The sequence below is a fragment of the Cenococcum geophilum genome, assembly GCF_001692895.1.
Source record: "Cenococcum geophilum 1.58 unplaced genomic scaffold K441scaffold_2, whole genome shotgun sequence".
NCBI classification, from domain to species: Eukaryota; Fungi; Ascomycota; class Dothideomycetes; order Gloniales; family Gloniaceae; genus Cenococcum; species Cenococcum geophilum.
Genome location: NW_027137560.1, coordinates 4962000 through 4989361, shown reverse-complemented (window position 1 = coordinate 4989361; position 27362 = coordinate 4962000). Strand labels below are relative to the sequence as shown.

General features: G+C 45.1%; 6 protein-coding genes across 6 annotated transcripts; 4 read left to right on the top strand and 2 right to left on the bottom strand.

Annotated features, from left to right (window-relative positions):
• Window positions 1-2115: 2115 nt before the first annotated feature.
• K441DRAFT_534914 (P-loop containing nucleoside triphosphate hydrolase protein) lies at window positions 2116-4248 on the bottom strand (the record flags this gene model as incomplete). The annotated part of the gene is made up of 1 exon (XM_067642349.1): window positions 2116-4248. One exon carries the CDS (start codon window positions 4246-4248, stop codon window positions 2116-2118), a length of 2133 nt encoding a protein of 710 aa, XP_067510099.1.
• A 1325-nt stretch (window positions 4249-5573) lies between these two features.
• On the top strand, window positions 5574-8067 carry K441DRAFT_651603 (phosphoribosylformylglycinamidine cyclo-ligase-like protein). The gene has a single exon (XM_067647224.1). The coding sequence runs from the start codon at window positions 5655-5657 to the stop codon at window positions 7785-7787; it is 2133 nt and encodes a 710-aa protein (XP_067510098.1). The 5' UTR covers window positions 5574-5654; the 3' UTR covers window positions 7788-8067.
• Window positions 8068-10100: 2033 nt separating this feature from the next.
• K441DRAFT_534979 (adenine phosphoribosyltransferase) lies at window positions 10101-10909 on the top strand (the record flags this gene model as incomplete). Its single annotated transcript, XM_067642352.1, has 2 exons — window positions 10101-10695; window positions 10755-10909. 2 exons carry the CDS (start codon window positions 10101-10103, stop codon window positions 10907-10909), a joined length of 750 nt encoding a protein of 249 aa, XP_067510097.1.
• Window positions 10910-11508: 599 nt separating this feature from the next.
• K441DRAFT_533438 (YjgF-like protein) lies at window positions 11509-12402 on the top strand (the record flags this gene model as incomplete). Its single annotated transcript, XM_067642283.1, has 4 exons — window positions 11509-11551; window positions 11617-11630; window positions 11891-12058; window positions 12232-12402. The coding sequence occupies 4 exons, from the start codon at window positions 11509-11511 to the stop codon at window positions 12400-12402; spliced, it is 396 nt and encodes a 131-aa protein (XP_067510096.1).
• Window positions 12403-13136: 734 nt separating this feature from the next.
• Window positions 13137-14699, bottom strand: K441DRAFT_692392 (uncharacterized protein; the record flags this gene model as incomplete). Its single annotated transcript, XM_067652569.1, has 1 exon — window positions 13137-14699. One exon carries the CDS (start codon window positions 14697-14699, stop codon window positions 13137-13139), a length of 1563 nt encoding a protein of 520 aa, XP_067510095.1.
• Window positions 14700-16734: 2035 nt separating this feature from the next.
• On the top strand, window positions 16735-18214 carry K441DRAFT_105817 (uncharacterized protein). The gene has a single exon (XM_067639927.1). It carries the CDS (start codon window positions 16828-16830, stop codon window positions 17983-17985), a length of 1158 nt encoding a protein of 385 aa, XP_067510094.1. The 5' UTR covers window positions 16735-16827; the 3' UTR covers window positions 17986-18214.
• Window positions 18215-27362: the final 9148 nt, after the last annotated feature.

The window sequence follows — 27362 nt, the reverse complement described above, 5'->3', positions numbered from 1 at the left end:
GCCCGGACCGCAACCAACGTCGAGGAGGGTGTTGAGCTGGCCGCCGGTGGAAGTATGCTGTCGATGATGGTTTTATACAGGTTAGGGTGGTAGTCGGTGCGATTCTGGGCGTAATTCGCGCCTTGGTCCTGGGTGTAGGAGCTAAACGTCTTTTCGGCCGAGACGAGGACAAAAGCTGGAGTAGGATTCGACATGGCGATGGCAGCTTGATCACCAGGAACTGTGGCCTTCTCTGCGATGTGGTTTGGACGTTGACTTTGAGGAAAGAAGATTGACGAGGGCAAAGCTGGCGATTGTCCGTTTCTACTTCCTCAACCTACCTTATCTTCCAGTTGCTTTGAGAATGGTGGAGTAGCTTAAAACATGAAGGAGGACTAGATGCTTGGTAGCAATACGGCGATGTATTTATCTGCCTTTGTAGCTGGCCGGATAGAACCATTAGATTAGCTGCTTAAAATACTATTACTTAGTACTTGGTAATATTAGTGTCTGTACGAGTAGAGGATATAAATAGTGTTATTAGATGAATGACGCAGAGCGTATGCGGTAGGGCCGCATGGTGTATGCGGTAGGGGCTGTATGGCGTAGCGTAGGTCACCTGACTGCCTACGGCCCGATAGATAGCCCGACCTTTACTACCCCTTTCTTTCTCTTTTAGTAGACAGAAGAGAGACACGTATGAATTAAGAACCAGTTACCTTATATTGCAATTGCAGTACCCCCGGGTGATACCGACAATTAGTAATCGCCAGAGCCTTTCGAGAAGTTATTTGATGTTTTTAATACATCTTCGAACGTAAACCATAACACTAGTACCCCATATAAAATAATTTGGGTAATGAGAGAAAGGTGCACTCATTGATAGTTCGCATACTCTCTACACTTCGGCCGCCTTGGCACAAATCCTTGGAATTTTCCAAAGTCTAGCTTAGCGGAATCTGTTGTCGAGTCCAATAATTGTATCAACTGTAGCGTAAAGGCTTTCGTGGAATTTAATAATCCAAATCCGTGCAGCTTTTCTATCGCCGTGATGGTGCTAGGAAAGGCGGCTCTCTTCAACAACAATCACACATTCAACAATCTTTGCAGCGACGGTCGAGTCCCATTGACCTTATCTACGATGGCAGGGTGGGGTAGGCGTGGTTAATGGGTCGATGGGGTCGACGGGGATAAGGTCAATAGTGTCTATAGGTGAGATGGGCGAGATAGATGTAACCGACAGGGTGGAGTTAGTGCTTAAAAGGGATTAGAGCGGGACGCAGATTAAGTCAGGAATTGGCTGGCAAACCCCCCCCCCCCAAAATTATGGTCATTACCGCCAGATTTGGCATACATTTTGCCACCAGGTCGTTTTATTTTATAAAAAGCTTGATTTACTATTTGATAAATTATATTTGAAATTTTATATAAATAGCTATTATAATTATTAAGTTATAAGAATTTTAAAAAGGTATGTTGATACTAAGACCGTGGACGACATAGCCCAAACCTCTATAGTGGGGGTTTGTGACACATAGTAGATTGATATGCATGTTACGAGATGCGCAAGTATATTGTAGCGCGAACACATCGCCAACGGAGTTTGGTCGACTTTACTGAACGGCGCGTAGATAGGAAGCTAACCGGAATAAGCCCTTAGGAAAACGAACAAATCTATGGTTTCATCAGTGCACTTTTCGAGTATGCTCATTATGAGGCCACAACTGAGTAGAAGGACGTGCTGCTTGAGCGACATTTGAAGCGCTAACCTGATTACTTTACTTGAGTGTAGCGGCTGCGAAGGTTTCTAGGCCAGGCCACTGCGGAAGAGATTGGACTTTTGACATCTAAAGCTCAAAAAGCATACTCTCCCTAGACATATTGTAATGATTTCGTTTATTCGTATATTATTAACAGGGAACATCAGTCTCCAGCAGCGCCGTCCATACCAGCATCGTGAAAGTCTAGTGCCAGAGTAAGCCGAAGAGACAAAAATAAATCCGAGTCCATAGACCAGCAAAGGAACGTAAGAAAATGCAAGACTACACGCTCGTTGGGAGAGCCTTAAGAAATGCGCAGCTCTCGACCCAAAACAAGTAAACAAATCTATAAATAACTCTAGCTTCCTTTAAATGATCAACAGAAAATGCTCGCGCGAGTCCTCTCGTTCTCCTGTGTGCTATTGTGCAAATGCTGCGTCACGTCCAGCACAGTCATAACATGGTCGTAGCTCAATTTCGCTTCTTTCCTGCTAGCAAGCAATTGAGCTGTCTTCAGGACATTCTTGATCTGTCGGCCGTTCATGTTCATAAGTGCTAGCTGGTCGAGCTGGCGGCTGGAGATGGTGTTCGGCTGCTGCGAGCCGGCGAGGAAGTTCTTCCAGACGAGGCGACGGGAGTCAATGGAGAGCTCCGGGTAGTCGAGAGAGATGTGGATACGAGACTGGAAGGCAGGATCGAAGGTGTTTACGCGATTTGTGGTCAAGAACATGATACCCTCGTAGTATTCTAGGATTCGTAGGAAGATGGAAACAAGCTTGTTACGCTCCAACTCGTGAAGTGACCGCTGCTCAAGGAAAACATCCGCCTCATCCAGGAGGAGAATGGCGTTCCATTTTGTACACATTTCTAGGATGTTTTGCAGTTTAGTTTCGACGTTCCGCGGATCGAGACCCAGGTCTCCGGCACTCATCATGTACAAGGGGACACGCATCTCCTCTGCGACCGACTCGGCAGTCAGCGTTTTGCCAACGCCTGGAGGTCCACATAGCAGAAGGATAATACCCTTGCCCTTGCCTTCAATGACGTCATCGAATGACTCCTTGTACTTGCGCTGAGACTCAGTGAAGCCTAGAATCAGATCCTTCTGATTGGAAGGCAGTACAAGGCTATCGAAGGCACCCGTCTGCCACTCAATTTCTTTCACACAGTTTACGAAGAAATTGAGCCACAGCTTGTTCTTGAGAGAGTAGCCGCGGAGAAGTGGAGTGCAGATGAGCTTCTGGTCAGTGGTCAACGGAATGCGTCGAGACTCGTCATCTTCGTCCGCAAATTGGCCGTCGATAGGCATTCCGCCATCGTTGTCTTCGCCATCATCATAGTTGTCTTCATCCTCGCCATCATCTCCATCCCCCCCACTAGTACCTCCAACAACTGGGTCTCTTTGATTGAGAGGGGTGACGAAAATGGCGAAGCTAGGATTGAACCGGTTCCATCCGTAAGTGTCAATAACAATGCGGCTCTTAATGTTGTACTTGTCTTTCGTCCCGAAAGTACCCCGTTTCCAGCCGATCCCGTGATATGACTTGTAGTGTGAGCCAGCAAGCGATTCCGCCTTGGCTCCCCGCTCAATCAAACGCGTCCGGAGAGCATCCTTATCGTGATGATAGTTGATAGGATAGACAGCAAGTTGAGTGATAGAGCGAGTACCTGAGTAAATAGGGATGGATAAATTCAGCTTGTTAGTGCCAAATTTAGCACCATCCCAGTCTATGTATTTGCAAGTGAGCCAGAAGCAAGGGTTGCCGTTTCGGTCCTGGCCGTACTTGGTCTCGTGAAGCTTCATAGCAGTTTCCTGACCGTCTTGCCGAGCATAGACCGTTGCACCAGGCTGGAATAAAGTCCAGAGATACTCGTATGTCATGACGCCCTTCGACATCATATCTTGCGAGGCATCGATTAGGTTTTTGAATTCTGATTTGAGAAGATTATGGAAGAGCTCGGCATGTTCCTTAGTCTTTCGCTGATCTTCTGTCTCATCACCAATTTGCGAAATAGCTTCCTTCAGTTGAGACCATCGGTGGATGATGGGTTCGAACTTGCCGGAAAACTCAAGTCGCTGAAGTCCAACAGTCACACCTGGATAATCTTTGAGGACGCTTTCGAGAAGCTTCTTCAGTAGAGGGCTCTGGACAACGATTGAATGAATGGCAAGAACTTTCCGAGGATCATTGTAAACCTTGACGTTTCGAACGAGAAGTGCCCATTTAGCAGTCTCAGCATCCTCGGCGGGTTTGCCGACATCTTCGGGGATTTTGTCTTGCCACTGGAAGCGGCCTCGCTTGTCCTCTTTGCCAGAGTAGAGATTCTTCAAACCGCACTGCATTCCAATCTCAATTGGCTCTTCGGATGTTTCTTTTTCTTTTCCATCACCCTCGGCTTCCTCATTTGAGACACCATTAGTGATAGCAGTATTCTTAATGCCATTGGTGACGGTAGTGACCTCTTCCTCTTCGGATGAGGAGTACTCCTCAACTCGCTCTGAAACCATTCTGCGGCCGCGGAGACGTCTATTGAGAGAATTGAGACCCCTGCCTCTGTAACCAGTGGTGCTCCTGGCAGTCTGGGTGGTGCGAGCCACGACTGCGGATGTGATGAGGGAGGGAAGAGTGAGTTGATAGAGTGTCAGATTGGTGTTGGATGAGCAAACTGATACCCTTTGGCTGGGGAGATTGCAATACAGAGTGGTATGAGGAACTGGAGTTGTCTGCAGATGGTCGCCCTTTTTAAGGCCGTCGTGTTGTTGCCTGTTCGATATGCAAATTGCACAGGCCTGTGAATTCAGAGAAAGGCTGACTCAAAGACGGAGTAAAGCCTTAGACACTAGAGAGCCATCGCTTGACCGTACAGCTGGTGCCTAAGTCCCGTACCCCCAAATTCTCTGGGAGGACGGGGCTGGGCTCCCGTGAACGCTGTGAGTGGTCAGTGGTCGTCGAAACGCCCACCCCGTGACTCAGGTACATAAGACAGGTGGACGTGTTCTATTGGCACGAGGGCAATCTGCTCACTGCCATATGCTGATAAGTGCACCATTCTTGTCGGACTTTCCACCGACTTGCATCTAAAGCCCTCAAGAGGAGAAATATCGCGAGAAAAAGTGGGAAGTTGGATGGAGAGCACTTTTAGGCAGCCAGTGCATGTGTGAGTAAGCCACAACCATCGCCACAGAGCCCTAATAGCGGCGCAGCACCACCGCTAAACTTTCTACGCGGATATCGGTGATAGCCATTTGCACGACCGCTTCGCCCCCTTTGGCGGGCTGCAGATTCGGTACACGTTCAATTCGCTTGGATGCCACCAACTGTAGATAGCAATCGTAGCGAACGCCTCTATCGGCCTCCCTCCGCAGTGCTGTGGTCTTTGTCGAATGTTGTAAGGTTTCCACCCGTACGGTACCGCCAAATTTCATCGACCTCTCTGCAGAGCGTTGAATTCGCGTTTTGGCGGCCACAAAGGAGGCGTAGTCAAGGGGGAGATGAGGAAGCGTACGTCTTTAATTTGATTCTCCTAGCCAACCAAAGCGATTCTCCGGGGCAACCAAAAAGGTCCTTACGTGCAGCCACAGCCGTTCGCTACAATTACTATGCACAGTTGGTGGCGATTGAGCGAAATTGCCTTTATAGGAAACAATTTCGACCTTCATGCTTTGCAACTACTCAATCTGAATGATAAATTATAGAACTAGATTTTATTTACCTTTAGCTACACATGCAATAACCCTATTTAGGCCCTCTTGCGCGCGACTACTTGGGTTTTGGCAAGAAATAGAGCTTTGCCAAGGGTGTAACCAACTCATTTTCTACTCGGCCCCACTACCACATTTTTCGCGGGGACGATATCAGCGCAAGACCTCACGACGTGGGCCCAATTGAGCAAGGTAAAGCCCCAGCCGCAGATATGACCACCACTATCAAAGTCCCTTGCTCCTCAGCCAACATTGGCCCCGGCTTCGATGTGATCGGTCTTGCGCTCAACATCTTCCTCGAGGTCCAAGTTACAGTCACCAGCAAGCCATCCTCGGACCATCTACTGCACTGCAGCCTCACCTACGAGGGTGTGGACGCAGAATCGGTGCCGCTCAATGCGGAACAGAATCTCGTCACTCGAACCGCAATATACGTCCTACGATGCCACGGCATACGCAATTTCCCCGTCGAGACGCATATACATATAATCAACCCTATTCCGCTGGGGAGAGGGCTTGGGTCTTCAGGAGCTGCTATTGTCGCTGGCGTCAACATAGCAAACGAAGTCGGCAATCTGGGCCTCTCAAAAGCCAGGATGTTGGATTACTGCCTGATGGAGGAGCGACATCCGGACAACGTGGCCGCAGCGTTGTACGGAGGTTTCGTTGGGACATATTTGAACGAGCTGGCTGCTGAAGATCTTGCAAGGCTCGAGATTCCCCTCAGCGAAGTGCTACCCGAATCCGCTGGTGGGGTGGATACCGGACTTCAGCCACCAGAACCGCCACACAATATTGGACATTTCAAGAAGTTCAAATGGGCACCAGAAATAAAATGCATTTGTGTAATACCAAACTTTGAGGTCTCGACGGCCAAAGCACGAGACGTGTTACCCACAGCGTATTCGAGGAAGGACATCGTATTCAACATGCAGAGGCTAGCCCTACTAACAACCGCACTGGGAGAGTCACCACCCGATTCAGACATGATTTACCGAGCTATGCAGGACAAGCTGCATCAACGTTACCGCAAGACCCTCATCCCAGGGCTCACTGAGATTTTACAGTCGGTCACCCCACAGTCACACCCCGGACTTCTAGGTATTTGCCTGTCTGGAGCTGGCCCGACTATCCTAGCTCTCGCAACCCATAATTTTGACACCATTGCGAACCATCTAATCGAGCAATTCAAGAAAGAGAACATCGCATGCGCTTGGCGTCTGCTGCAACCGGCCGAAGAGGGCACAACCGTGACCCGCACCACACCCACATCCAGAGAAACCCAAGAATCTCTTACCTACGCCGCTGCGGGTGTTAGCATTGATGCTGGCAATGCTCTTGTCAAGCGCATTAAGGCTGCAGTAGCTAGCACCAAGCGGCCCGGCGCAGACGCCGAGATTGGGGGATTTGGTGGCATGGTTGATTTACAGCAAGCAGGGTATACCGAGTCTCCGATCATTGTCGGCGCAATTGACGGCATAGGAACGAAAGTCAAGATTGCGTTCGAGATAGGTAAACATGACACCGTAGGCATTGATCTAGTCGCGATGAACGTGAACGATTTGGTGGTGCAAGGCGCCGAACCGATCATGTTCCTAGACTACTACGCATGCAGCACGTTAGACGTGGACAGTGCGGCGAACTTCGTTGGAGGCGTCGCGGACGGCTGCCGAGAAGCAGGCTGCGCGCTTGTGGGCGGCGAGACTGCGGAGATGCCAGGGTTGTACAAGGAAGGGGAGTATGATGCGGGCGGTGCTGCAATTGGAGCGATCAAGAGGGGTCGGACTATATTGCCTGACAAAAACGCGATGGTCGAGGGAGACGTGCTGTTGGGCTTGGCATCGAACGGACCGCATTCGAATGGTTATTCACTTATACGGAAAATTGTCGAACGGGCAGGCCTTTCGTTCCATGATGCCGCACCGTGGCGTAAGGCCGAGACCGTTGGTGCCAGCCTTTTAACGCCTACGAGAATTTATGTAAAGCCTCTGCTAGCAGTTGTGGAGAAAGGCTTAGTCAAAGGCATGGCACACATCACAGGCGGCGGCCTTTTAGAGAACATCCCACGAATGCTGCCGGACCACCTTTCCGCAGACGTGGATGCTCAAACATGGCCAGTGCCGGAGGTCTTCAAATGGTTAAAATCTTCTGGAAAGATTGAAGACCTTGAGTTCGCGCGCGTGTGGAATACAGGTCTTGGCATGATCGTCGTAGTCGAGCGAAATAAAGCTAGCGAGGCAATTAAGGTACTCAAGGATACTGGTGAGTTAGTTTACGAAGTTGGATCGTTGGTAAAGAGGACCGGTGAGGGATGTGTGGTGAAGAATATGACTGTATGGAGTTAGAGCGACACAGACGGGAAGCATATGACGTGGAGGCATTATATGGCGTTATGGACGGGAAAAACATGTGGGAAAGTCTAGATATCGGGTTACGCCATGACTTTGTGGATAGAAGTGGCTTAGAATACTGTGATAGAAGTCAGCACGGTCCCACCTCGTGCACAGTACCTTTAAGGGTACATATACTGGATCCCGCAACAGTCGCGATAGATTCGCGAGCACCGTCCGCCTTTTTGGCCATATGGCGACGTGAAGCGGGACACATTACAGTACTAATATACCCCTTTAAAATACTTATAACTTAATAAGCTTTTCATAAAAAATTTTAAAGCTAATTTATATATAGTTTTAATTTTTTTATATATAATATTAAAAAATATTTTTAAAGGCCAGCGGTAAATTGACATCCTCTCCCCAATTGGTTTAGTTCTTCCCTAATCAAGTTAGGATATCACGTGTGCTTGACTTGTGTACATCTGGCGAAAATCAAATTATGAAAATGTAACTTTTATGACTATAATACCACGATCAAGTCTTGATTTTAGTTATAGTACAAGTAGTAGAGTCCAAATTAGATTTGGAACGCGCCAAAGGAACCCTCAGCAAAATTCTCCTGAAAGGACAAGTCGCCTAGGCCTTTGTAAGCCTGTTGAATATTGCCGCCGACACCACTACTCTCACCACCCAAGATATTACCACCCGCTCCTGTGTCGATTGATCGGATTGCGCAGTGCTTTGTGAGGCGTCGCGCGAACTAATTTGGGTGCTGGCACCTCTGCTTGATGTCTGTAAGCTGCCTCCGGGGGCACACCGGCGCCCTCGCCCGCGCATAGTATATCCAGTATTTCGCTCGAATGTTGATGGCTCGCGGCGAGTCGATGTATTAACCCGATTAGGAGTTGCAGAGCCAGCTGGGTGGTGGGTTGAGAGCCATGGTAAAGGTAGGGATAGGTAAGCCAAATGCGAGGTTTTGGATATGGGCACGCGACAATTATTCGCGATGCAGATGGAAACTTTAGTTCACCAGCTACTCGATCAAGTAATTCGAGTTCAGCTTTGTCCCTCATAGATATCTGGAACAAGGCACCCTAGAGGCAACGATTCTCGGAATTGCTCAATTAGTGCTCGCAGGCAAATACATCCTTCGTCTCGAAAAGAGGGTGTCGATCAAAACAGCTCAACGTTCTAGAGCCGCGAATCAGCATTCCAGAAGCGAGCACAGTCAGGCATGTCAGCAGCAGGGAGCCAGGTACCCAAGTACCCAACAGTCACGGCTTCTCCAATTAGAGGCCTGAATAGCTGAGATGCTTCCAGACTTCATATCGTGAGCGAGCACCTTGATAGCACTGGAATCATCCGAAGTAAATGGCTTGGGCGCCTAGATGCAGGAGGCAGGATGGCGTGCTTTTATGTGGAGAAAACACACTCGTTGCAAGACGCGTTTCAAGAACCTGAAAGCGCTGATATCATGTCATAATATTATTATGGGATTTCGTTGACGTGAAGATTCCATCATCCAGGTCGTCCCCACGCATAGTCCTTGCTTTCGCAGCGTTCGGGCCTGGAGAAGAATTTTCTTATTCCCTGCTCTCATCAACAGCCTGTTGCTTTGGGCTCTATGGGATCGATTGAGAGGCGTTGCTGCCTATTGATATAAATCGATATCAGCACCACCTTGGCTTGATAAAGCAGGCGTTTGACGAGCTGAAGCAGCGCCCCTGGCTGGCAATAAAGATCCCTCCAGCACATCAATAAGTAGGTAGTACGTACCTCCATGGTGGGATGCCTTGCTCTCGTGTAGAAAAAGTAACCCAAAAGTACCACAGCCTTGCGATGAAAGCCGCTGGTGCCCGACACCGGTATCTCTCCGTCTTATCAGAGCGCACGGCTGAGGCCGCAGTAGACCATCCTCGTCGACTTTGGTGGGTGAAAAGCTTCTTTTCTAGGCTTTGACGATTCAAAGCAAGAGGCGCGTTAGCCACAAGTGCAAGCCGTGCAGCGCTGAGCTGAGCATGCCCTGTACTTGTCCCACAAAAATGTGCTAAATGTGCTAAATGTGTGCTGCAGGGAATCTGGTCTGCGTCCGCTGTGACTCTTCAGTCTGCCACTCGGCCGGCGGTGCTTGGGAGGTTTTGCAGGCCAGTCGTACGGGGCTGTCGGGGCACGCCATTAATATTCCCATCCCACGGTTCTTGCCCGTTCGCGCAGTTCGCTGTTAGCCGGTGCGTCTCACAGACCGCCAACCTAACAAACGAGAATCTTCTCAGCTCTTTGTGGTACTTCTGCTACTTCCCACCCTCCCTTCCTCTCTCTATCATGTCTGCCCTTCCCGTCTCCTCCACCGACCACCCGCCCCACGGCCACCCAGAGAATACCACCACTGCTTCCACCCAGACTACTGATAAACCTGCCACCTCCTCGCACCCTCCTGCTTCGAAACCAGATCCCACCCTCTCCTCCAATGCCTCCCAAAGAGGACTCTCCGCCGCCACCACCGCCGGCTCCGCCGAACTCTCCGGTCTTATGATAAGACTGCGGCAAGCGCTCCGCCAGTTCCCAGACTTCCCCTCGCCGGGCGTTCTGTTTGAAGATATCCTCCCGATATTCGCCAACCCGTCTCTCCATGAGGCTCTGCTACGCGCCCTCGAGCTACATGTGACACAGGTGTTCCCAGACGCACAGAAGCCCGACGTGATAGTCGGATTGGAAGCACGAGGGTTCCTGTTCGGCTCAAGCCTCGCGCTGCGGCTGGGCGCGAGCTTTGTACCCGCTAGGAAGAAGGGAAAGCTGCCCGGTCCATGTGAGACGGCGGCGTACCAGAAAGAGTATGGGGAGGATTTTTTTCAGATGCAGAGTGATGCTGTCAAGCCGGGGCAGAAGGTGCTGGTCGTGGACGATATAATTGCTACTGGTATGTTTTAATCGCTTCAATACACAATCTAAGCAGTGGACTGACGGATGGGTGAACAGGCGGTTCAGCTGCGGCTGCTGGATCGCTGGTAAAGAGGCTCGGAGGCACGCTTATGGGCTATAGCTTCATTCTTGAGCTTGACTTCTTGAAAGGGCGAGCGAAACTGGATGCTCCAGTATACACACTGCTGTCGAGCCAGGAGGAGAAGTCGTAGGGCCCAGTCAGTTTGATGAGAAGGTACCAAACTCCTCGATAGCGGCCTCTACATGTCTCGGATTCGAGACGGAATATTGCATTGGGGAAGGCGTTCTCTATTCTCTGTGTTTCTTCATCTACACTGCATAATAATATCCACAGCGCAGATAGAGAGTGGATGCCCACGATGCACGCTTGGCATCCTCACTCTCGGGGATCTAATGAGGAGCTGCATCTTCCCGTTTCTTTTCTCCTACATACTCAGATAGACTGGGCGTGTCTTGGTCTATCGCCCAGCAAAATATCACATTTTCCTGCCTGCGCCGCATAATCTCGCAGTCAAGTAACACGCGTTGCGCAAAGTCCTGCAGGCGGAGCGATCGGCAGAAATTATTTTTTTTGCTCGAGTACCCCTCGATTTTGGCCCCGCCCTGGCGAAGACGACCCAGACGCGAGAGCCCCCCACCTTACCAATCTGACGAAGCCACGCAACCGAAATCCTTCTCCAGAGTCCAGCCTGCGATGCTCTGTCGCGCAACCACCATCGCTCGATACCTGACCCCCGTATTCTCTCACTCGCCAAGTTTCAGCTCTCGCAACCAATTACACGCCCGGGAAATGTCTGACATGAAGAAAGTCTTCACCGCTAAAGCTTGCCCCCGTACGTAACACTCCCACTCCATGCGCCGCGATAGCAGAGCGACTTAGCTGACACGCGGGACGCAGCCGCTGGCCCCTACGTATGTGCTCCCACCCAGTCTGCCACCCCCCTTTCCACTCAGGAGCACGCGCGGAGTGCATGGAGCACCCGCGACATGGCATCCGGGACGCGCTCCCCGCCGCGCGCCACCTCCCCCGCAGCGCCTCCCCCCGGCCGAGCTATCGAATGCACGGCAGGCATACGCCGGAGGATATAATCTCAATCCCGACCTCGGATTGGGGATCGCGGATTGCAGACTTGAAATTAGGCGTTTAGGTGCAGTGCTGATGATGTTGCTAGACGCAAGCTATCGCAGCCGGCCCGCATATCTTTGTCTCAGGCCAGATTCCCGCGGATGCGCAAGGCAATTTGATCGAGGGCAGTATTGCGGAGAAGACGGAGAGCTGCTGCGAGAATGTGATAGCGATACTTGAGGAGGCGGGCAGTGACATCAGCAGGGTTGTTAAGGTGGGTTAAGATTCCTCTCCCTGCCCCTGGCAGTGAGGTCGTGGAATGGGATGGCAGTCAAACAGCTTCATGGCAATTAGCTTGGGTGTTTTGCGTGGCTTGGTTTCACGCAAAATGTTGCTGGATACTCTTACTAGGGTTTGCGGGCTCTTGCTAACTATTTGGGAAACTAGACAACTGTTTTCTTGGACGACATGGCCAATTTCAGCGAGATGAACGGCGTCTACGAGAAATTCTTTGCGCATAAACCTGCCAGGAGCTGTGTCGCCGTCAAGCAATTGCCTAAGGGAGTCCCTGTTGAGATTGAGTGCATTGCCCTTGCTGGGGGTTCAAGCAAGCTATGAGCATCGTGAAAATAAAGCCGTATGCCATCGACTCGGAAGACAAAGACGGCCACACATCATTGGTAGATTGAACAACAAAATGCATAAGCTGGAAAAGTGTCAGTTCCATAAATAGATAATATTTATCGAATCCGTTCTACTAGCTAGAGCCAAATCCGTCTGCTCCCTATAAGTCGAGGTGATTCTATTCTAACTTCATCCCTTGAGTGTTGGTTCCCTTACTTCGCCTCCAATCACCTTTCGCGTTGGGAACCGGCCGGTCGGCAGTGGCTGCTCAACACTTCCGTCCCCTCCACCTTACTCCCTGCCTTTCACATTCGCTATCTGGATGCAGCGGAAGTGTTTCTTTCTATCCCCGCAGCTATTATCAATGCAGGCTTGAACTTCTGTGGTAATAGTGTCTTTACCATGAGCCAGTTTGGCTAATTCTCTCTCTGATCATTTGATGATACATCTCAGAATGCGAGAAAACAGTTGTTAGCCGCAAAGTTGCATACACCAGTTTGCTAGATGTTGCATGCATGGTGGTTGCCTCGGAGGGATCTCCAAATGGCTTCCGGTCATTACCTCAGGAACCGTCATCGTAAACAGTATCCGAGGGCCACGCGGAGCGGCTGAGAAGATTTCCCCACCACAGCATTGACTCCGATTCCTTGCGATGTTTAAGAATTGTTTCAAAATACTCTCTCACACTACTTCAAGTCAGCTGACGAAGTGATCTAGGTTCGGGGTCCTTACGGCTCGAAAATGTTGCGGACGTAATGGTCAATAAATGGAGCCCGAAAGTCTTCCATATTTGCAACCGATTCATTATCCAAGCAGTACGCAACTGCCTCCGTAAATCTATCCGAGCCAGACCTTTTTCTTATTTTCTGCAAGACCCTATCCCGAGATATTGTCTCATGCCCCTTTCCTCTATTCATAATGAATTGGATATTAGATTCGTTTGCTGAAGCTCCTTTGGTCTTATCAATTTGTAGTGAGCAAGCCATTGTGAGCTCTGCCAGAGTCATACCCAGTAGCAATAGCTTTTTCTTGATTCCAAGGTCTCCATGACAGTCATCCTTCTCAACGGCAGTGAGTGTATGTTGTCTATCATTAAGAGACATCTGCTCAAACCGAAGGCCGCAGCAGCAAGGGTGGGTAGTCCAATTCGTCTCCCAGAGTAAGATGGTCCAATTTACAAATCCGAATATTAGATTAGCGCGATCGCCCTCCCAAGCTTTGTATACTCCCTTGTCCCGCAAGATCCCATCCTGGAGAAGCTTCCTATACGAATGCGAACGTTGTCCAGCCGAGGGATCGAGAACTCCAAAGCTTTGCTTTGCCTTGCCCTTAGAGCCAGGTGTTGCGTCAAGCAGACCTTCAGTGATCGCTTTGGTCAAAGATGCGACATCCGGATCAGAGTGGCGATGGTATATTCGAATCCTTCTCGAGGCCCACTGGGACTGTTGGTCCTTCACGTGCAATGCGAAGTCTATATCAATTTCACCCATTGTATCCCATTTCAAAGCGTCACCTTTATTGTCAGGCAGCCTGAGCTCCAGAGCCCATGATCGTGTCTTTTCCTCCGAGTCAAGACCCTTTTGCGCTNCATGTACGCGTCCTGCAAAGCTTGTAAGGCCTTCTACAAACTTCATTAGACGCTCCGCCCTCCTCAATTCCTCTCTAGTTGGGGGGTCGGTTGAGTTACTAAGTTGCTGCCGTCTAAACTGTATCTCGGAGAACTTGTCCAAGTTATCAATAGCCTTGTTCAGGTCATCCAGCTGCTGCCTTAATTTCCCGCTTTTATATAATGCGAAAGCAATTTTTTGGGTGGGAGCTATTTGCTTCGAGCCTGCAGTAGGTTGGCCGTTCGCTACAGCCGATGCTTTTCCATTAGCTTTTAGTCGTGCTCTCGCGTTTTTGGAGGAACCTCTCATCGTCAACAAGGACCAGGCGCGCTTGACGACGGCCTTCGCTTTCCCAGAATTTCCCTTGCTCCCCTCGTCACGGAGTTCTCTCCCAATCTCACCACATAACTTTCCAGTATCTGCGCACCAGTTCTTGATCTCCTCATAGTTGTCTCCCCAGAATGCTTTGTAGGTTTTGTCCGAGAAGCCATCCCACCTCGTCTTCCAGTCCTCCAGTTGGGCCTCGCACTGCCACAACTGTCGCTTGAAGTCGCTAAGACGCCCTGGACAATTCCGATAATCGCGACCGGCCTGCTCGAGTAAGGTAATAGTTTGTAGTAAAAATCCAAGAGTGCCCAATGCTAATCCGGTTGCTGCACTAACTATAGACAATGGATCCGTCATTGCGTGGACAGGAGAAGTCACAGGAACCTTAAGTTGAACGGGCTGGGGACCTCTCGAGAAGACCTTCCTGAAACATGCGGCTGAGCAAACCTACTGGCCTTTGCTCCGCCACCCAGGTTCGCCCTCTCAGCATGGTTATCAGCCAGAAGGCAACGAGGCTTTGCCCTGTTAGAGCAGCTCAAAAGTTGCGGTATCGAGAGGCATTGGCAGGCCGGCTTCAAGTCCTTTAGCGAAGTATTGGCAAGCCACTGTCTCACAGCCCCATCAGAACCCGCAACCTGAAGCAAGATAGGGAATACGGTCAGCAGGAGGCTTTTGACAGAGGATGAATTCAAGAAAGGCTGCCGCTGCCTAAATACTCACCACCTATGTCCCGTATCAACGAGAACTTGATCGGCGTCTCAATTCATCGACTTTACCGCTCCATCAAGTCACGGCAGCACTATGGACAATGCAACCCCCGGTGGCTCGCAAGGCCACGCACCTCTTGGCCTTTCGGAGCTCTTTCAGCAGATTGTTAGACGATTTCAAGCCTTGTTGGACAACAATCCACATGCCGTGAAGGATTCAGATCTCGCCCGCATGCTGGACGATATGCTGTTGAAGCTGAGACATTGGAGCAATGAAATTAAATTCGACCAAGGAGTACTCGATCTGCTTGAAATGAAATCGACCAATCTTACACAAGCAACGCGGTTTTTCTTAGGAGATATTGACTTCAATCTGAGCAAGGTAGAGCAGGCTTGTAGTAATGCAGAACATTCTTCCAAAATGTATGTAATGACAATATTCACACACTTTCAAAAAACAGAGAACTGAAATCAGCGCTACTCGGGGTTTCAGAGTCGATCAACTAGACCAGCTTAAGAAATCTGTTAACTGCCTCAACGGCCAAGTTGCGCCGTTTTTGTCTTTTTGGTCGGTCGAGACCGGCGAGGGCGCTGTCTGGAGGCTTCGAGAGGAGCTTGCAAACACTCAAAATGCGCAAAATTTTCGCATAACGGAACCGGTTTCAGGACCCTCAGCATCGAAGGATCCTACACTGCGGTTTCGAAACACCAGCCCACCATTACCTCACAGCGCATTTCCGCGAACTTCTGTTGTTGATAATTCCGACTCTCATCCTCTTAGCCCGTGGTCTAGAAAAGTTATCCTCTCACTCGGTATATTAGATCGAAGGAATTCAGTTTGCGTCAGAGCGCTAATATATTATGTAGATGGCGGTGGAATCAGAGTATACACGTCCTTACTTATCCTGAGAAATATCATGGATCTCGTTGCGTCGATTGAGAGTAATTCACAACCTGAAGAGGACGTGAGTATTTTACAAGCCTCGCTTCCTAACCGTCTTGTAACAATACGTAGTTGAAAGTTACCACCTATATGCATCCACTTCATACGAATGAAACAAGCACAGACTACCCCTGGCTTGGCCATTCTCTGACAAAAGCAGCGAAACAACGTTTTGAAACGGACAATACACCACCAGACCCCCGGAGCTTCTCTAAAAGGCCTTCGGTCCCGCTAAAGTCCGATTTCCATCCTAGCCATTACTTTGACTACATCTTTGGAGCCGGGACCGGTGGGTATGTGTTCGGTAATCATTCTCACAATCCCGATGTCATTTTGCTAACCTTCCCTAACAGCCTAGCTGCTATTGCACTGGGACGGATGCATGTTTCTATCAACGAAGCTCTTGAGCAGCTTGACATCTTAGGTAATGAAGTCTTCGGTAAAAGGTCAGCCGTCAAAGAGGTCCCCCGGGCTATGATCCAGCCGTATGTAGGCGCATGGAAAGGCGCAGTAGCTGACATATCACTATTCGGCGCTGATATGATGCATGAGTATACCCTAAACACGCTTGAAAAAGCATTGGAGAACATCATAGGAGATCATAAAGATATTGGAACGAATCATTTATGCCTCGACGTGAAGGAACAGTCATTTCGAAGTGATTCGAAAAAATGCCGAACGTAAGCTGGGTACCTATTTCATCCCGGAATAATGTAGCGTGAGCGCAGCTGACATTCTATGAAGTGTTGTAGTAGCTCAAAACCTACGGAAAACGGAGGATACTAACTTCTCAGGAACGGCATGCCTATTTCATAGCTTCGATACTCTGCCTTCTATGCGACCATCTTGTAGATTGGCGCCGATATTGCCACCCCTCTTTGACGTTGCAAAAATTACTCTCGCAACCCAAAACCTATTTCTACCTGTCAATATTGGATCTCTCGTCTTCCGAGACGCTACAAAGTTAGCAAATAACCCGTCTGTAATAGCTGTCGAAGAAGTTGAACTCCTCCACGAACAGAATCCACAGTTGCTGCTTTCGATCGGTAGCGGTGCACCGGACCCACAGGACGATATGCACGAGCTGCAACAAACCATTGACTGGCAACGGCGTCGATCGGTCGCCCCAGGCTCATCACTTGAGTGGGTCCAATCAGACAGTTTCAACAAGATTAAAATCCAGAGACGTCGACGTCGTACAGAAGCAGGCCCATTCAATGACATGGCGAGAGACCTCACTGTAAGGTCAGAGAAAACCCACCAGCATCTTCTATCAACATATGGTAGAAAAATCCCCATTCACCGTTTCAACGTCCCGGGTTTAAAGGATGAGCCGCTTGATGAATGGCAGCCCAGGAAAGACGGGAGCCGAACAAAAGCCTTCTTAGAGCAAGAAACCAAAACATATATGCAAAAGCCAGAGGTCCACGCACAGTTGTTAAGAGTGGCATGGGATCTGGTAACCATACGCCGCCGAAGAGCTGAAACCGAACGGTGGGAGCAATTCGCCACCGACTTCATCTACACCTGCCCCGAAGAGGCGTGTCCCTCCAACGCCCTCTCCAGAATCTATGCCACCCGCGCAGACCTACGCACGCATGGCATCGAGCAGCATTCCATAGAGCTCATCGCCGACGCCCAAGCCGGGCCCGGCAAGCCAGCCGAGCTCTTCTGCGGCCACGAGCCGTGCTGTACACGCCGTGACGATGTTTTTAGCAGCCTCGCAGAGGTGGGCGCTCATCTCAAGAGAGAGCATGGGGTTGCGGGGGCACGGCTGATGCGTCGGCATGAGCTGGAGCACTGGCTGGATCAGGGGCGAGCGCTGAAGAGTGAGACGGAGGCGTTCAATGTGAGGCCGAAGCTGGAGCAGGATTTGAAGGGCAGGCCGTCGTATCCGGCGCGTAATGCGAATTTTCGGGGGTTAGGCGATGTTATGAGGCGGGGGAAGAAGAAGAAGGGAAGGAAGGGGTCGGGGGAACGGCAAAAAGGTTGAAAGCCCATTTACTATGTTCCTTCGGTATGGTATGTAGGCCGGAAACACGACACCTAATATTGAGTTAAAATTATCACGGAGCATGGGCAATCTAGTCCCGATTATTGGTATGCGAGAAAGGAAGCTTTGCAACTTGTATAATACTGCTACTCCAGCCTATGAAAATGTCTTCCGCCAATTCATGAATTAGGTTTCGTGATTTTAGAGGACCAGAGAATCGAAAATCTAGCCATCGATGAGTGCCAAACTTCAATAACTCTCCTTTAGGCGGGAACCAAAATTGGAAAAGTTGAATTAGGATTCTCCGACTTCTGTTTCACTCCGAAGCTAGATTGCGGAGATAATGCGGGGCATTAAATCAAAACGCTTCTGCTTGTAATCATTCCTGCATCTAGGCGATGTCCAAGATCTTTGTTCGTGATAACTAGCGGGTTGGACATGTTGTACGCAGACTTGAGATGGTACTCAAACGCTCTCTCCTCTTCGAAAATATGAATTCCCTCACTTCGGCAATATCCCCAAATGCAAACGTACTTATATCTGGGATCGTTCTTAATATTTATCTTCTAGAAGGCTGCATGTTGATCAATATAATGATCACGGACCTCATCACGAGTAAGGAATATCTGTTGGGTCTTGCAGAGACTCTCCGAACAGCGATAAGCGTAATTAAGGGTGAATTACTCCCATTCATCGGTCTTTGCCTAAGCCCGCCGGATATGGATCAGCTCTCTTGCGTATTCAAGCATGCTTTGATTTACCTCAAGACAGCTATGGGCTTGCACTAGCTTTGAGACCAAAAGGAGCAGGCTTGCAAATCATTCAATTCAATTCAATTGACACCTCGAGTTGATTGAATTGGAAGCTTTGTAAGCAGAGGGCTTAATTAATTGAATTGATCGAATCAATATTGCAACGGTTGCAACTATATTCAACTGGTGTAGTAGTTAATAACTATCACGAGTCTTGGCATGGTGTTAATGCAGGAGGACCTACCTAACGACGCCTAGATCGTTTTCTACCGGCGTTCCTTTCGCCCCTGCCCTCCATATAGGCCTATTGCGAGTCTTGGCATGATGTTAAGTCACCTTCCTGCCGTGTATGTCCTGTTCCTTCCTTCTGCGGGCGCTTTAACTGCTGTAAGCTTTGCAGTGTGTGGGTATTGAACGAGCGACTTGATTGTAAATCTATGGAAATCAAGTAATATAAATACATGAAAGTAGACCCCTAACTCCGAAGCCTATGACTCATTTCAAACGTATCCGAGGCATACGAGGGTAGTGCTGACGCAGGTGAAACAGGGTAATATGCAAGGTCCGGTAGTCGGTTACAACTGCCCATCTACTGTATCAATTATGCCTTCCTTACCCCACAATCCTTCCGCCATTAAAACTCCAATCATATTAGGTTATAGTTATGCGTAATTGGCAGTAAGCAAGCCCGTAAGGCTAAATATATATTTAACATTAGTGGAGCCATGCGAGCGAGTCGTTAATAGTGAGTTCCTTTTAGTCTAGCTTGCTAATAAGCAATCGGATTAGTACAGTGAACGTCCTTAGGGTAACCTGCTCGTGCAAGCCAATCGTTATACTTATCGCGATTATTTATAGATGTCGTCTAAGCAAAGCCACTGCCAATTTAATAGTGTAAATAATAGGTAATTCTCGGATAAACTTTTTTAGTAAGGAACACTAACACATAGGTAAGGTTTGTAAGTTCGGTTAAGGCAGCAACGCTAAAAAATTTGCCACCAACCACCTAAGTCTCCTTAATAGCTAGATTACATATAAATTACTATAGAGACGATCTAATACGCGCCCCTTAATGCTTTCTAAGTTGTTTATAACGCCACAGAAGCTCACAAATCCGTAGACGAACGTGGTGTTTCCATCGCCGACGAATCCGTGCCCACTCCTCTAAGATAACCCGTTTAAAACTCTTAAGATCTTGCCAATTATTATATCTTAATCAAACTCGTTGCTTTAGGATATTCCATATACCTTCTATTAGATTAAGATTGGGCGATTACGTAGGATGTAGCAAGACGTTAATCTAGTTCAATTTCTTTAACTTCTAAGCCTTATTATCCTGCGATCTCGTACTATATAAAGGATTATTATCCTCTTGTAAAATACCGTCGCGATTATAATATATTTATTACCTTTGGATTTCTTTAATATAGAGAGGAAGAAGACGCTCAGTATAATACTACTACGTCATTAAATTGCCCTTTGGTTGCACGTCGGCGTCGTATAGTAGATAGGCCTGCCACTCTACTACTCGCTTATTATATGTTAGAATATAAGGTTATATGTAACCGACTACCGAGGTTCGCATTACCTTATGACTCACCGCCCGTTTCTTGACATCGTATGTCTCACTACCTATGTCTCACTACCTATTTCCATTACCCATTGCCGACTGTAAGCGCTGTCTACCTCGGCAATTGTGCATCATTGTCATCATCTTCTTGTTACCCACTTCGTGTATATATAGACGCTTTAGAGCTACATTTATAATCAAGTCGCTCGTTCAATTCCCACACTGCAAAAGCTTACAGTTATAAGTCCGGCCTGCCTACCGTACTGCATCTAATCTGTATATTTAGCGCTTACTAAGCAATTAATCTATTACCTTATTTAAGAAGTCACTACTTCTACCTTTGCTGTGTCTTAAGCTTCTTCACCTATTAAACAAACGGACGATTAACCTTAACTAATATACGTACCCAACCGACAAACGAACTATCCGCCCCACGGACTATTCGCTTACGCTTATAGTCCTACGCAGCTTAACGGAACACCGAGCTCAACGGAACGTGTTGTAACGGCGCTATCGCACGTTACCTGCCAAATTCTGCCATATTCTGCCGACCCGCGATTAGCTCGCCTGGAGCTAGCGCCTTGGCGGCTCACCCTACATATTTGTTTACATCGGTCCTAGCGACCCCTTTTTCCCTTCTCCTTAGCTTAGTATCTTCGTAATACAGCATTTTATAAGCTTTGGTTTAGAGGCATTTATACAAGCCGTAACATTATACTAAGCTTACCCTACCCTGCCTAGGAAGGCCTTAATAATATCCCACCCCAAAAGAAACTTTATCTGTAACAACGCGTTAACGCGCTATACTTAGACACTAAAACAACTCTATACTACCTAGGAAGGCCTAGATAATATCCCACCTTATAAACTAGATAGGACTAAACCTATACCCCTAGAATTAAAACTAAAGTATATAATACTAATAAACCCTAAGAAGCTAATAATGGTACCTAAAGTAAGCTTATTTAAGAAAGCTGCCTCTACCTAAGAGAAACCTAAGATTTAATTAGGATCAGAAATTGAAGATAATAATAATATTATAGACGTACGCGAGTAGATTTGCGCCCTTACGGCCAGCTAGAAGGCCGATTGTCTTAAAATAAGAAATATATAAGAGACCCTATAAAAGATCTTAGAAAGCCTTACGGCCTTATAAAATAGCTTAGCTTTTTTTTTCTAAAGCCCTAGCTAACCTATTTACTCTACTAAATATAACATATTAGGGAGTATAGATATAATAATAAAGTAATTAAAGTCCGTTAAGCTTCCTAACCCCTAACCCCTATCTAATAGGATAAATCCTACCTTTAAAAATTAGAGAATCTAAGTACGAGGAAAACTCCGCGTTAACTATAACTATTTTCCCTCTAAAAAAGCTAAAATGCTTTACCTCTTTAGTTAAACTATAGGAGATACCTAATGTTACCTTTAAGCTAAATTTAAGGACGACTTTTCTGTCCGCTTTATATCTGTTAATAAGATACTATAGTATTTAGCTACTATATATATAAACCCAAATAAAGTATAGGACGCGCGTTATAACTATAATAGCTTAATAATAAAGTTAAACTAATTCTTTACTAAGTTTTAGACTTAATTCTTATACCTAGTAGGCAAAGGCTAGGTTCCCCTTAAAAACTACTATTTAGACCTATATAACAAGCTAACGGTTTAACTATAAGAGAAGATTATAATAGCCTTAGATAACCTATTAACCTACTAAAAACTCGCAGCCTAATATCTATTACTTAACTTAGAACTAAAGTAAATTAACGCCCATTCTAATTAACAAAAAAGGGCTTATAGTAGTTAAAACTTATTAACTATACCTATAGGAGCTAGAGTAGGAAGATAAGCTATAATAGCCCTTATACCAAAAGCGGTTACATCTACATACTAGCGAGCCTTGCCCGACTAACTATGTACCACACTATTAACTAGTACTTGTCGCAATACCCTAATTAACCCTGCCTTAGCTACGTGCTATAACTATAATAAAAAGGGTTACTTTATCTTATCTTGCCTAGAGCTAAAGGATATAGGTAATATTAAAGAAATAAAGGAAGGAGAAACGTCTAATAAGTTAGGAAAAAAAGAGCCCTAGGGAAAAACTCCCCCTTAGGGTACCCTATTAATCTTAAAGAGATTAATTTTAGTTAGTTAATGGGTAGAAAGTATTTTACCGTTCTATATATAGTATCTTAAAATAAATATAAAGTAAATATAACCGCCCTTATTAACACTAGAGCAAATAGCTTTACCTTTATAAATACTGCCTATATAAATAATATTGCCAAATTTCTAAATATAAAAGCTATCTAATTAGAGAAGCCTATTTAGGTAAAAGGCTATAACGGCTAAGCCGGTCGGCCGATTACCTATATCTTAAATTTATATATTGCTTTTAACGGATAATGCTAATATAGTATCCCTTTCTGCATCCTAGACCTAGGGTCCTATAGTATAATCCTTAGCCGAAAATGGATGTTCTATTTTAATATTTAGCTAAATATATAATAAAGATAATTTGTTTAGCCAGAGGATAGACCAAAACTACCCTTATTTATTAGGGAAATCCGAACTAATTATAAGACACTAGCCGTAAAGGCTAACCCTACCTACTAGTAGGATGCCTAGGCCCGTAACCTAGCCTTTGCCTAAAAAGACGCTTGCCGCAAAGCTAGAAAAAACTCTATACTAACAAAGATACTCTCTTAAAGCGCTATGTCTAAAGAGGACTCTATATATAGAAGCGGGATAGAGAGTAATATAGATAATATTTAAGTCGCGCAGATTTAACCGGTATAGAAAAGAATATATTAATAGAATATAAGGGATAACCTTTAAAAGATATAATAGGAGCTAAAAGGAGTAATAATAACGCTAGTACCTTAAAAGCCCCTAAAGTTATATATACCCCCTATAGTAAACATCGCCGTAATTAGCGCTATAGCGTTTTACTTTAATATATACCGGAAGGATAATAAGGTCTTTATAATAAGCCTATATAAGATTAACCAAATTATTAATAATAGGGAGGAAAAGCTGGCTAAGGAAACTAATAAGGAACTAGTTAAACGCCTCCTTTTTACTATTTATATAGATTATAAGGATATATTCTTAAAAGCGGCCTTAGATAAATTACCCCCTTACTAGATATATAATTATAAGATTTAATTAGAAGCCAATAACTCGCTAGGCTATAGCCCCCTCTACTAATAATTAATGGATAAGCTAAAAGCAATAAAGTAGTACTTAATTGATAACTTAGATAAAGGGTTTATTAAGCTAAGTTAAGCCCCTTTTACTTCCCCTATTTTATTTATAAAAAAGCCTAATAAAGGCCTTAATTTTTATATTAACTATTAAAAGCTAAATGCTATTACTTAAAAGGACCAGTACCCTATTTCTTTAATTAACGAGACCCTTATACGTCTAAGCTAGGTAAAGATCTTTACTAAACTTAATATCCGCTAAGCTTTCTACTAAATTAGGATAAACCCTATATCTAAAGATTTAACAACATTTTATACCTGTTGGTACCAATTTAATGGTATAAGTGAGTCGTGTCTAGGGGCACGAAATACGTATAGTATCGTATGCTCATTTAGACGGTGGTGACTTGTTCTTCTAATCGTACATGAAGTGGTAGAATTTAAGGGGTTTCCTGAGCTCGCTTAGCTCACGTGACTGCGACCACAAATTCCTCTTCGAACTCGTTCAGACAATACCTATTATAGTTCCTATAAATATAAAGTTCTTCCTTTTAGACTAATAAACGGACCGGCTATATACTAAAGGTATATAAATAACGTTCTTTTTAATTACCTTAATGAGTTCTATACGGTATACCTAGACAACATTTTTATATACTTAGACGACAAACTTAAATATTAAGTTTATATTAAGAAGGTTCTAGAGAGACTATAAAACACAGGCTTATAAGTTAATATTAAGAAATGCGAGTTTAGGGTAAAACGTATAAAATACCTTAGGTTTATTATAACTATAGAAGGAATTAAGGTCGACCCTAAAAAGGTAAAGGTAATCCATAACTAGAAGCCCCCTTATATAGTAAAAGGAATCTAATCCTTTCTTAGTTTTTATAACTTCTACTATTAGTTTATCCGCGACTATAGAATTGTAGTAAAACCTCTTATACGACTAACTAGGAAGGACACACCTTTTGTCTTTAATAATAACTATATAAAAGCCTTTAAAGAGATAAAGGATTAGCTTATCTCTTCCTTAATCCTTTATTACTATAACCTAGACCTTAAATTAATGCTAGAAACGGATGCCTCTAATAGGGTTATAGCGGGAATCCTATTATAGTTATATTTAGACGGCGAATAATACCCTATTGCCTTCTTTTTAAAAATAATAAACCTGGCTAAGTATAATTATAAAGTATATAATAAAGAGATACTAGCTATTATTTAATTACTCTCCTAACAGCGCGCAGAGCTTAAAGGTATAAATTTCTAGATTAAGATATATATAAACTACAAAGCCCTAGAGTACTTTATAACTATAAAGCAGCTTACTAAATAATAAGCCTAGTAGGCTAAAACACTCTTCTAATTCTTCTTTATAATTATATATTATTCTAGTAAGTAAAACTCTAAGGCTAATACCCTAACCTAAAGAGAATAAGATGTAGGACCCTAGGATAAGCTAAAGACCTAATATTGGACGTACGCCCTTTTCTATCCCAAATAGCTTAACCCGTAGATTCTTAAGGAGCTAGACTCTTAGCTAAACAAGCTAGCATTAATAAAGGAGACCTTAGATAAACTAATAGGGCTAATTAACCGCCTCCTAACTGTAAACCGCACGGCTAACGCCCTAAAGGCCCTCCGTGATTAAGCCGCAAAGAAAAACCCCGATTTTAAAGCGGAGGAAGGGTTACTCCTATACTAGAAGCGGCTTATAGTCCCTAACATTAATAATCTACGGACTAAACTAATCCGCGAAGCTTATTACTAAGTTTTTATAGTATACCCTAGCAAGAACAAAACCTATAAAATTATTAACTGCCGCTACTACTAGCTAAGAATGGTTATAAATATTAATTAATATATATAGAACTGCGAAGACTATAGGAGAGCTATAATTCTATAGGATAAGACACTAGGATTACTTAAGCTACTCCTAATACTAAAGCGCCCTTAGTAGTATATCTCTATAGACTTTTATAAACTACCTAGGGACCGTAATAAATATAATATAGTTATAATTATAGTCAACCACTTTGGTAAACGCCCGTTTTTAATTCCCTATTATAAGAACATTAATGCTAAAGATGCAGCCCGGTTATATATTTATTACATTTACCAAATCTATAAACTACTAGATACTATTATATCTAATTATAGGCTATAGTTTATATCGGCCTTCTAGAATAAGTTTACTTAAATTTTAGGTATTAAGCTAAAGCTTTCTATAGCTTACTACCCCTAGATAAACAGTTAGACAGAGATTATAAATTAGTACCTAGACTAGAGGCTTAGGCCCTTTATTAACTATTTCTAAAATAACTAGTCTAAACTACTACCCTTAATAGACTACGCCTAAGCAACCCTACTCTATAACTCTATAGAGGTTGCCCCAATTTAGCTAGAAATGGGATACTTACCCTATATAAGCTTTAACTAGAAAAGGCTAGAAGAACCTTAGACTGTATAAAAGAAGCTATCCTATACTAAGGCCTAATAGTACGCTAAATGTTTAGAAGAAGCTTAGACGGTAGCCTATAAGAACCTAGAAAAAGCTTAAAGGTTAATAAAATAGTAGGTAAATAAACACTATTAAGACCCTAACTTTACCCCTAGTAATATAGTCTAGGTTATAATAAGGAATTAAAAGACTAAACGACCTAGCCGTAAGCTAGGCTACTAAATAGTAGGACTATATAAGGTTCTTAAGAAGATAGGTAACTTGTATAAGGTAAAGCTTCTAGATTTAATTAGGGTTTACCCTATTTTCTCGCTAGATAAGTTACGGAAAGCTATAAACAACCTATTACCTAGATAAAAGAACGAGCCTTCCCTACTAGTTTAAGTAAACGGTAATAATAAATAGGAAGTTAATAAAATACTAGCCTATAAGATAGTATAGGGAACGCTAAAATACTGTATCTAATAGAAGGGCTATAATTTAGACCTAACCTAGTACCCTATATAGAACTTTATAGGCTACCCCTAAAAGCTTAAAGAGTTTTATAATTAATACCCTAATACGCCTAAACCCCTAAAGTACCTAGATAAATAGATGGAATACTAGTATAATAAGGATAATAAGTTACTAGAGGAATATAGGAACAAAAACGCCCCAAAGCCTTAATATAGCTATTTACCAAATTCTGCCATATTCTGCCAAATTCTGCTAGTACCGTAAAATTTCAGATATCTAGGAACTTTAACCGCCGGTTAAAGTTACCTAATTGGTTAGATCCGTGCTAAGACTTTTTAACGGCTATTCTTTCTAGCCTAGTGCTTCTACTTAGCCTATAATCGCCTTTTATACTTAATCTGGGCGTACTTATATCCCCTTTATCTCCTTATCTTATATTTTATAATCCTACGTTTATAAGCCTAGTGCTACCCTATTTCTAACTAAGCCTAAAGGCAGGCTTTCTTTTAAAGAGGGGGGTGATATAATAGCGCTATTGTACGTTACCTGCTAAATTCTGCCATATTTTACTAACCTATAATTGGCTCGCCTGGAGCTAGCGCCTTAGCGGCTTACCCTATATATTTATTTACATCGGTCCTAGTAACCCCTTTTTCCCTTCTTCTTAGCTTCGTATCTTTGTAATATAGCATTCTATAAGCTTCGGTTTAGAGGTATTTATATAAGCCGTAACACGTATACCTAAGATTAAGCCTTACCTATTTCCTTATATAATTAAATCACCACAACTATGCCTATAGAATCCGAAATTATTGGGATACGCGTATAAGATGCACTTCGTAAGTTATTACGCATAAAAACACCCAATATTTAATTGGCAGCCTACCTATATAATACGCCGTTTAAACGTGTCTATAACC

What these genes read in the sequence shown, in the direction of transcription:
- K441DRAFT_105817 (XM_067639927.1), top strand. Translation starts at nt 16,828, where the DNA reads ATGCGACCATCTTGTAGATTGGCGCCGATATTGCCACCCCTCTTTGAC.
- K441DRAFT_651603 (XM_067647224.1), top strand. Translation starts at nt 5,655, where the DNA reads ATGACCACCACTATCAAAGTCCCTTGCTCCTCAGCCAACATTGGCCCC.